The 10,649-nt window shown below is 44.0% G+C and overlaps 1 protein-coding gene across 1 annotated transcript; it reads left to right on the top strand.

Moving 5' to 3' along the window:
- The first annotated feature begins 415 nt into the window (after positions 1–415).
- Positions 416–10,446, top strand: naa25 (N-alpha-acetyltransferase 25, NatB auxiliary subunit). The gene is made up of 24 exons (XM_029169177.3): positions 416–559; positions 2,019–2,104; positions 3,603–3,741; positions 3,823–3,941; positions 4,040–4,114; positions 4,201–4,308; positions 4,427–4,505; positions 4,967–5,078; positions 5,163–5,252; positions 5,426–5,598; positions 5,679–5,791; positions 5,867–6,074; positions 6,159–6,248; positions 6,323–6,503; positions 6,645–6,744; positions 6,847–6,998; positions 7,075–7,200; positions 7,269–7,512; positions 7,737–7,860; positions 7,943–8,008; positions 8,086–8,183; positions 8,262–8,372; positions 8,449–8,589; positions 8,701–10,446. Exons 1-24 carry the CDS (start codon positions 502–504, stop codon positions 8,821–8,823), a joined length of 2,916 nt encoding a protein of 971 aa, XP_029025010.1. The 5' UTR covers positions 416–501; the 3' UTR covers positions 8,824–10,446.
- Positions 10,447–10,649: the final 203 nt, after the last annotated feature.

The following is a 10,649-nucleotide window of genomic DNA, read 5'->3' as shown; positions in this document are numbered from 1 at the left end:
GACTTCGACTTAACAAGCCTGTAAGTAGGTAAGGAAGAGGCTGTGAATAAAACCTGTTATTTTGTATTAATAGTTTTCACGTTTAAGTGACAGAAGTGATGGCATTGTAATAAAAAAAATATATGCAATGTAAAAATACTCCAATAAGAGTTAATGTTAATACTTTACCAGATGTGTGTACTCGATGTACTTAAGCAGTTTGTTAGCGTCTAATTTAATATTGCATAGTTTATGTAATATAAACTAACAATAATGCTTCATTGAGTAAAAGTGACACTGATTATAACATCTGGAAAACAGTCAAGTAAATATTTCATCTGAACAGTAACAATACTACGGGAAGAATATATAAATGAATCTACACATACGCGTGTTACCACAATACTGGAGGTATATCTGCTCCCCAGCGTTGGGATCTAGCCGCACATAACCCTTGAATAGCTACTAGACGCAGCTCGCAGTGCGCATGCGCGAACATTTACCCAGCAGGTAAACTCCACCATGGCGGCGAGAGGCCATGTGCAGGACCCCAACGACCGGAGACTCAGACCTATTTACGGTGAGCACACAGTGGCGACTTCGCCGCGTATCCTTGTTCGAGGAGCTGGTGAACTCCCGTTCTTCGGACCGGTACATGGGCTTCAGCAGGATGCGGTTGGTGTCGGAGGGCAGCGGTGCGGCCCCTCCAGCTCCAGCCACGGACTCCGCTGCCTACAGCGCCCAATGACAGTGCACCTTACCCTTCTGCTGCGCGACCACCTCCGCTGCTTTGTGCTGGAGAGCGTTTGTGTCCTTGTGGAGCGCGGCGTCGTCCTTCGTTGTGTTGCGGCGTTTAGACGTTTGATGCCGTCTCGAAGTGCTTTCTCATGTTCTAACGGTCGCTGTTTGACAGCTAGCTTAGCTAGCTAGTGTGTGAGCTAGCCGTAAGCCAGGCAGCAACAGTTACACACTAAAAAATAAGTTGGGTGTTGGGAAGAGTTCGTTTGTGTATGTGTATTGACAGCTTTTCCTTTGGCTTTCCGGTCTCTTCTGAATCCACGGTGGGGTTTTTGCTCGGAAATGTTGGGCGGTTAGCTTCCAGCTAGCACCAGGTTCATAATAGTTTAAGGACAATGCTCCCTGCTAGCGCCGTACAGGGGGGAGTTAGCCTTCTAGCTAGCCAGCTAGCATGGAGCTGTCAGTGCTCACGGAGCTCCGGGTTCATTCTGAAATAATGAAAACAATAGACCGAGTGTTTATTAGCGTAAAGAAGCACAACAAAGCTTTACATGCGAGATGCTTAAAACTGTGATGTTAAAGCTTTAAAATATGTATTAAACACGTGCTGGTGAAATATCTGTCCAGCAAATAGTTTTTTAGCTTTATTACTGATCGCGCTGACACCGTAACGTGCGGATCTCATGTGGCTGCAAACACGAGGACAACTTGCACAGTGGGTGTCGTGATGTGCAGGGTTTGGGTAGTTCTGCGACTTGTTCTTGTGTTCAGTACTATCATAAACATATCAAATAAGCATTACTTACAGCTTTACTTGATGAATAACATGCAAAGCTGTGTCTTCGACGGGTTGGTAAAAGCTGTACGCGCGCTCAGAAATCCCACTTCAGTCTCCTCAGGACAGCTGGCTGCCAAAATTAACTGTGCCAGACAGTGCACTGTGATTATGTCATGTCTATTCTCTGTGTTGAAACTGTCACCACAGGTGAACCAAAGAGAGGCTGCACAAATGTGAGGAAGCTTGACACATATCAATTACATGCAGGGTTGATAAGTTCAGGGTCTGATGCCAAACAAAGCTGTACTGAAACTGAATAGAAAAAGTACATGTGGGGACTCAGTTTTCACACTAATCAAGTACTTGGGTTTTTTAATTTCCAGCTGTACTATATTTATGGATGTGTGTTTAGTGGTGTGTTATGTCCAAATACTGAAAACAATTTTTAGGTGCACTTGCTTTCAAATGATCCAAGATGCATTCAAATTTTTGCAGTCAATATATTGTTTTCATTTTTCCCCAGATTATCTTGATAATGGCAACAATAAAATGGCGATACAGCAGGCAGATAAGCTGCTGAAGAAACATAAGGATCTGCACTGTGCCAAGGTTTGTGAATTTTGTACTTGTTGGTTTGTTATGATGTCACCAAGTGCTGATCTAATCTACATGAATGTGCGGATGTCTGGTTAATCGTAGATCGGTAACAAATAAGATTTTTTCTCATAACTTGACATGGTTGAACATTGATTGGTTTTCTGAACTCGCACGGTTGTTTTTAAGGACAAATTCCACTGCAAATGGTTACCTGGATCCTCTGTGTCGTCCTTTTGAATTGTGCATGTTTGAAGTAGGACACATTAGTCTGTTCTGTGTGTTCCTTCCAAGTATAACAACTTCAATTTTTTCCGATTTCTTGTCAGAGATTATGCCTAAGTATGACTGAGTTGTTATAACTGGTGACCTAAACATACTTGTCTGTTTTCTTGCGATGCCACTGGTTAGAGAGAGTTTTTGCAAGTAATTGATGTTTTAATATGGAGCAATCGTTGTCTGTCCACACTCTTGGTCACGTGCACACACTTGATCTTGTGCGGTCATACGGTTTACTTCTTCCCGATGTCGTGCATGATGCACTGTTTTCATATCGCTCACCATTCTCATTTCATGTTCCCCTTTCCTGTAATGCTGAGCAACGGGTTTTAGCGTGTATGGGCCTCTGTGTTTAAACTGAGCACCGGTGCGCAATTTTCTGCTGTATAAGGTCACTGCTGAGAGAAGTGGCGCTGAAGAAGGCTTGGATACTGATCACTAACTAATTATTCTTTGTCACTGTGTAATTGATTGCACTGTGCTATTGATTCTATTGCACCTGTCGAACCCATACGTTCTAAACCAACATCTGAACCATAAGAATAAATGACAACGTGCTCTGCTAGACAGGAGTGTAGGCGAGCTGAGCACAAATTGAAAAAAGATAAGCTACAAGTGTCTACACGAACAGCATTCTTGAACACTTTGGATCAGTCTGGGTTTAAACCTTTTCATAACACAGAATCTATGCGTTTTTAATGACCTTTTAATTACAAGCGACGCTGGAGATCATGCACTGTTGCTACTTTTATGTTTGTCCTCAGTGTTTGATACAGTAGACCATGATATTTTGATTTCACGATTAGAGCATTGGGTGGGGTTTGAAGGCGTAGCTTTGAAGTGAAAGAGCATTTTACACCAATGCTGGAAAACAATCATTGTCTTCCTGTCCTTTTTAGAGTCCATTCTTATGTGCTTAACAATTCCCCAATAAAACACTTAAATTCCAGCACTCGTCTTTTTGATGTGACCTCTAGCAGGGACACACACACACCTTTTACTTTGTAGCATCATATGACGTTTATGCCATGAAATACTAAAACATAAAGCAGCTATAATTATTTTATTCCTGCAAAATATCTGATTTGAAAGGCTTCATGACCCTACAGAGGAGCTCAATGTGCAGATGTTCTCAACTTTAGGACCAGGATGAAGCAAACTGCCAATAAATAAATGAACTATAGTATGAAGGAATCGGCTTCCTCCAGTTTTCTGACCTGCCTTCCTCATTTAGGTCCTAAAGGCTATTGGCCTGCAGAGGACTGGGAAGCAGGATGAAGCTTTCACGTTGGCCCAGGAAGTGACCTCACTAGAGCCCACTGATGACAACTCGCTACAAGCCCTGACTATACTGTACAGAGAGATGCATCGGCGTGAGTATACGTACACCTGAGTTAAGCGTGAAGGTGGATAATTCTATTGTACCTGTAAAATATTGTGGTGGTCATTTACAGCTGAGTTGGTCACTAAGCTGTATGAAGCTGCGGTGAAAAAGGTCCCTCTAAGTGAGGAGTATCACTCTCACCTCTTCATGGCTTACGCTCGTGTGGGGGAGTACAAGAAGATGCAGCAGGTGAGCGCTCTTGGGTCTGCTACTAAAAAAATGCATGCTAAAACGCAAGTCTAGCAGCTCAGATGTTAACTGCATCTCTGCATCTCCATTCTCTACAGGCGGGAATGGCCTTGTATAAAATTGTCCCCAAGAATCCATATTACTTCTGGTCAGTCATGAGTCTGGTGATGCAGGTGTGTGAAGATTTTTTTTTTTTAGTTTCAAAATTCTATGGGTAACTTCATTATTCTGAAAATGACACGTGTGCTCTCTTCTTCAGGCCATCTCAGCACAGGATGAAAAACTGGCCCAGACCATGTTTCTCCCTCTGGCTGAACGCATGGTGGAAAAAATGGTCAAGGAGGACAAGATAGAAGCAGAAGCAGAGGTGAGTATAAGATCTGGGGCCTGAAAGTTTTACAGTGTTCTGTCTTACAAGCTGTCACAAGACTCCAGCATGCTTTTCTTGCTTTTAATATTGAAATTTGTCTTATTTCCCATTGTAGGTGCAGTTATATTTTATGATCTTGGAGCGCTTGGGTAAATGTGTAGAGGCTCTCGAAGTGATCAGGGGTCCACTTGGTGGTAGGTTGACAAGCTCCTTCATGCTTCCTCATGAGTGTTATGTATCATACACACACAGTCATGTTACTAGGCTTGTGCCAAATAATCTAATTAGCTGTGTAATCCGCTTTTTACACACACTGTCAGGAAGGCTGTGGTTTAAGTCACTGCAAGAACTGCTGCCTCTGGCTGTATTATCATGTCCAACAAAACCCAAGATGAAATCTGTGTGATTGATGCTGGTTTGTTTGGTGGAGGTGTGTTAAGAAATCACAGTCTGTAGCTCAATTAGACCAGACCAGAATTGTAAAGTCAGGACCTGTACTTGAATGAGGTTCATGTTGTGAACTATGTGAATTGTCTGACTCAAATAAGAGAACAGCATTCACTAACAGTCTAAAGCTGCCCCAGGAATCGGCCGAGCAGCTGGTAGAAACGCAGGCATGCACAGCTGAGCACAAACAGTTGTCTTTTCCCCACAGAGAAGCTGACCAGTGAACTGCAGAGCAGGGAAAACAAGTGCATGATGCTGTACCAGCGGCTGCATCGCTGGCCAGAGTGCAACGCATTGGCCCACAGACTGCTGCTCAAAAAGTGAGTGTAGGGCTCAAATCTGGGAAAGCAGAGGACCAGTAGAGAAATAATGTCACAATGACAAATGTGTGTTTGCGTTTCTAGTCCAGATGATTGGCAGTTTTATCCCTCCTACTTCGACTCTCTCTTTCACCTGATGGATCAGTCGTGGAGTCCGCCTGAGGAAGGAGAACAGTGAGTAGACTCTTTATTTTGGGTTTTGCTGTACATGATATGTACTAAATGAGATGGTTCTATAGTTGGTGATTTGTCATCAGTCAGACTCTGTTTAGTGTCATGAAGCCAACACAGATTCTGTTGTACTGTTAGACCGAGACACTGATCTGAACCTGTGTTTCTGTTTCCAGCTGTTCAGAGGGTTCTGTACATCACACTGTGGCTAAGGTCGTGAGGTTTGTGGAAGAAAGAATTAAAGGAGAGGACAGCAAAGAGTCTCGTTCACTCAGAGGACCCTATTTAGCTCGGCTGGAACTAATTCACAGGCTGAGAGAAAGGGGCTGCCCTGAGGAAAGTCAGATGGGTAAGTACAAGCATTTGAACGCGTCTGTCTTTTGTTTTAGCCTTGGTATGTGACAGCTGTCTGTGTTTGGCTCTGGACAGGTGATCCTTTTGAGCTAATGGTGCAGTTCTTTGGAAAGTTTGGAGACAAACCCTGCTGCATAACTGACCTCAGAGTATACCTGCACCTGCTCTCGCCTGAGCAGCACGTTCAGGTAGGACACAGCAGCGCAGTCAAAGTCAAAGTGTTGAGGGGTTGACTCTGAAACACGTTGCTCTCCACCTTTCAGTTCATTAACCGTCTGAGTGAGGCAGTTCCTCTAGGGGAGCGTGAAGAGGAGGGATTCGCATTTCCTGAGGACACCAAAGCTCTGCAGAGGCATCTGTGTATGTTTCAGCTGAGTCGGTCGCTCGGACTGCATCATGCTCTCGACACAGAGGGAAAACTGCTGCTCATCACCGAGCTCAAGGCTCACTATCATCACGGGCTCAAGTTTGGTAAGACCACACAGTATTTAAAAATGAACTTCTAGGAATGTTTACCTGCCTGTGAATAGTTTGTGACCTGTGTGTCTCTAACAGGGAAGAGCGCTCTGAAGACTGAGCTGCAGTTCTCAGATATGTACTGTCTCATGGCAGCTCATGTGTATGTTGACTTATGGACAGACACAGGTGAGTCTTTGGTTGTGTTCCACATCTGTGTTTGTGTGTTTGCTTTGTTTCTGAGTGTTGTCTTCTGTTATTAGGTGACGTGGACATGGTGTGGCAGTGCTTGGGTCTCCTCGAGGAGGGTCTGTCTCACAGTCCCTCCAATGCCCAGTTCAAGCTGCTGCTGCTCCTCCTCTACTGTCGCTTGGGAGCCTTTGAGCCTGTGGTGGACCTTTACTCCAGCCTGGATGCCAAGCACGTACAGCACGACACCATAGGGTGAGTACAAGCAGCTACATTCAGTCTTCAGATAGGTGACTACTGGCTACTACTTAAATTTACCACATGGTTATGGGAAGTAGTGTCATTTTTCACACCTTGTAGACCTGGCAGTTCTGAGTGTGTGTATGTTACATTCAGGTTTCTGTTGACGCGTTATGCTGAGCCACTTGGTCAGTTTGCCGCCGCCTCCCAGTCTTGTAACTTCTCCCTCAGGTTTTTCCACTCTAACCAGAAAGATGTAAGTCTGTCCCATGTCCTGGCTTGATTTTCAAGATGGTTGGAATCCTGCGCCTCTGGCTCTTCTGTCAACCTTTCCATCTGTTTTTGTTCATCTCCCCAGACCTCAGAGTACATCATCCAGGCGTATAAGTATGGAGCGTTTGAGAAGATCCCAGAATTCATTGCTCTGAGGAACAGACTAAATCAATCACTGCACTTTGCCCAAGTTCGCACTGAGAGGATCCTGCTGGACCTGTTTCTTGAGGCTGACATGTATGTATCTTAGAATACACAACACGACTGGAGCTAAATTCATTTGAGTTCATATTTTTATTTGACTTGTTTCCAGAGTGTTGAGTCTGGAGGAGAGTGTGAAAGCCATGACTCTGTCTGCAGAGGACGACGACATCCCCTGGGATAATATGAGGGACAACAGAGACCTCACCGTCTTCACTAGCTGGAACCCGAAGGACAGGTACGTTGCAGTTGTTGCATGGTGCAGAAGCGTGTCTTGGTATCAACTTGTTGAGCTTCCTTTTGCAGACAGATTACCGACGAGCACCGGCGGCAGTCTCTGGAGGAAGAGTCCGTCTGGCTGAGGATACGCTCTCTAACACTCCGGCTTCTCGCCTCCCTGGCTGCCATGGGACACACAGCATCACAGAAAAACTCAGAGATCACCCATGAGAACGGCGTCGGAGACAAGACCTCTGTCCACAGCAGCCTGCTCTCCCAGCTCAACCAGACTCTACAAGCTGCGTCTCTAAGGGCAGAAAAACGCATACAGGTACATCCAGCGCTCATTTTTCACAGTAAAAGCATCAGTTTTCAGAATCAGCTTTAATGGCTTTAAGTTTGCACAGGACAACAAAATTATCAATTTTAATTAGTTATTTACAAAAATGAACAAATACAGAATATCAACTGCAGCTTGCTGTGTCACAATCAACAGTGGTTATTGCGCGTTTATGTTTGTGTCTGTTTTAAATGAAAATTCCTGCCCTTCTGCAGTTCCCGTTCCTGGGACCGCCCTCCACCCGTCTGGCACAGGCGCTGTCCAGTGGGAGCTGTCAGTGTCAGGCTGCTGCTCTCCAGCTGTCGGTTCACCTACAGGAGCTGGAAGCTGTCGGACTTGGTAAGGGGAGGCCTGAATCAGCACGACGCCCAGATGGCTGCTGGCACCCAGTACTCACCCCTCTGTCTCTGTATCTTCCTAGATGAATCAACAGAGCTCCAGACTCAGATCTGTAACTGTTTCAAATCAATAGTAGTACAGCTTCAAGGTGAGTAAGCAGTTTGATGTTTCATCTTTAATGCAGTTAATTCCGAGTCTGGCTTCATGTTTACTTTGTACCTGCAGAAATACTGAATAAATGCAGAGGGGATTTAATGGACATGAAAGAGACCAAATTAAAAATGCTGCCCTCCTCTTTAGAAAACCTAATCTTCTTTGTTGAGGTGAGGACTCTTCCAGCACCCACACACATGGTCTGAATATGAACTAATTTTGGAAAGTAATAATGTTATTCTACACAGACGTTGTGCATAGTCTTGTGGATGTGTAGTTACTGTGCGAAGATCCTCCGACCGCTTAAGACAAGTCTACAAAAGAAAAAGAAGAAGAAAAAGGATGCCAACACAGCTTTGGTAAATCATTCACATGTGCTCATAATGCTTTTTCAAAGTAGCATCACAATTTCAACTGATGCTGTGTCTCTTGCAGCCGTTGGTGATGTGTGGCTTCCAGGAGTTGACGAGCAGCTTGCAGGATGTGCTCACCCAGGCTTTGGAGCATATAAAGGGGCAGGAGACGGGCATAACAGCGCTGAAACTGTCCGCTTTAACCTTGGAAGGTTACACACAGGTTAGTGTTTAGGTTGATGTGTTTCACAGTCAATCTGAGGCTGTGAATGTTCTAACGTCAGCAAGATTCAGCATCCACCCTCACAGCAGTGGTTTAATGTGTGTGTTTCAGGAGGAGGTGTCGTTTACAAGGGCTGCTATGGACAAGGTGCAGAGCAGTTACCTGCGCTCACTACAGGAGGCGGGCGAGCTGCTCAGAAAGAGAGCAGAAACGTTAAAGAACCTCAAGATCTGATCGCCGTCACAAGGCCCAGGTTCAGATGACTCTGCTTCCACTGTCAAACCCAGTGACCTTCACAGTCGTGCGCGTCAGCCCACCAGCTCGAAGTACGAGGCTGGCTCTGTGGCTGGTTCAGCAAACCTCACCCGCCTCCCTCCTTTCCTGCAGATTCCTCACTCAGCATTTATGAGCTCTGTCTGGATGTTTCTCTCTTCGTTTTTACTTTAAGACGCACATATCTGGAACATTTGCAACTCCTATAGCACATAAGCTTTGTAAGTAAACTTATCAGTTCAATGTGAGGAACAAACATGCTTCTTTAAGAGAGTAAATTAGGAAACATGAATAAGCAGTTTTTGACTAATAATAAATTATTGTACATAGTAAAGAGCAACTACTCCTCAAGTAAAGAGAATATAAGACAATAAACCACTCATCTGTTCGTTGGTCAGTTGCGTTTCCTCTTTGTTGTTGTTCTTATGACAGAGACAACAGTTTGTTACAGCTCAGAGGAGGAAAGCTCTTGTGCTGCTCCTCTGGTGGTTTCTCCATCTGCGTTATACTGATTGACTCTATGGGAGCGTGACTCCCAGCAGGAGGCCTCCATACTCAAGTTCCCCCACTCAACTGCTTTTCTTTGTTTTGGGTTTATTTTTGTTTGTTTTTTTTTTTTGCTTTGAGTTGCTTTGATGCTTCTGCAGTTACAGTGTTGTACAGAACAGTCAAATGAGTTAGAGGACTTTTTTTATTCTGCATTGTCTGCTGCAGTGTTTTTTTATATCATTTCAGCAGAAGGGGTGTTTGGTAAACTGCTATATGAGATCAGGTTGTTCTGGCACAAGCAGGATCTGTCATGGTCCTTTAAGACTGGACTGATCATTATTTAAGACGTGAATATCTGCATATGCTTTCCACTCAAATCCACATTTCATCATTTCCTCTGATTCTGCTGCCGTTCGACTCCCTTTACAAGAATGCAACCCCTGATGCCAGAATTGTCACCCTTTTAAACGTTCATAGGAGGGAAGTGGATGTTCTGCAGTAAAACCCGATGAGACCGTGCATGTTCTAGACCAAACCACTGATGGGATCTGAAGGCACAGAAGCTCAAACCTAGAGAGGCCTGTTTCACAGGAAACATTGGATCTAGATGTAAATAAAGGCAGCGTAGTGTGCAAGGAGCACAGGTTAGTGCAGCTCTTGAAAAGATGCAAATCTGTGTCTGCAAAAAAGAAACCAAAACGACTTCAGCGTTTTTGTGAATGTTGAGCATCTTCTGTTGTTCTGAATGTTTCCTGAGCCTGAACAGTTTACATATGTCTGCCAAGGCCACTAATAGGTGGTGTGCAGTTGGATTTTAGTTTTTACAATTTTTAAGAATCTGGCAGAACAGTGTTAAAATGTGAGTCAACAGCAAACCCTCCCTCCTTGTTAGTCTCATTAATGCATCACAAACACACCTGCTAATAAAAGCTTTACCTGAAGATTTAAACCCATGTGTGCAAATGGAGAGCAGTTTATATAATAGTCGACAATCTGGAATCATCCCATCACACGTGCTTTTGTTAGAAAATGGAAAACGGAAACACTGGAATGTCGAAGCTTTTTTTAAATAAAAAAACAAAGGATCTGTGAGAATTTTGTCTTTAGTTGTTTGTTACTGCAGAAGACTGAAACGTGTTTACTTAATGTGAATATATTTGCTTTGTACAGCTGCACAGGAACAAATTCAAACAAAGAAAAGTACTGAACAGTTACAGTGGAAACAAAATGATCGTAATATTAATTTGTGGTGATTGTACTTTTGGGTAATATTCAATCTATTACTTGCTCTGTGACTT

Source organism: Betta splendens, chromosome 12 (assembly GCF_900634795.4).
Source record: "Betta splendens chromosome 12, fBetSpl5.4, whole genome shotgun sequence".
Lineage (NCBI taxonomy): Eukaryota > Metazoa > Chordata > Actinopteri > Anabantiformes > Osphronemidae > Betta > Betta splendens.
The sequence above is the reverse complement of the archived record's forward strand: the minus strand, read 5'-3'. Positions and strand labels throughout refer to the sequence as shown.

What these genes read in the sequence shown, in the direction of transcription:
- naa25 (XM_029169177.3), top strand. Translation starts at nt 502, where the DNA reads ATGGCGGCGAGAGGCCATGTGCAGGACCCCAACGACCGGAGACTCAGA. An exon ending in TCATGAGTCTGGTGATGCAG is followed by an intron (nt 4,115 to 4,200) that starts GTGTGTGAAGAT and finishes TCTCTTCTTCAG; the next exon opens with GCCATCTCAGCACAGGATGA. An exon ending in GCTGGAAGCTGTCGGACTTG is followed by an intron (nt 7,861 to 7,942) that starts GTAAGGGGAGGC and finishes GTATCTTCCTAG; the next exon opens with ATGAATCAACAGAGCTCCAG.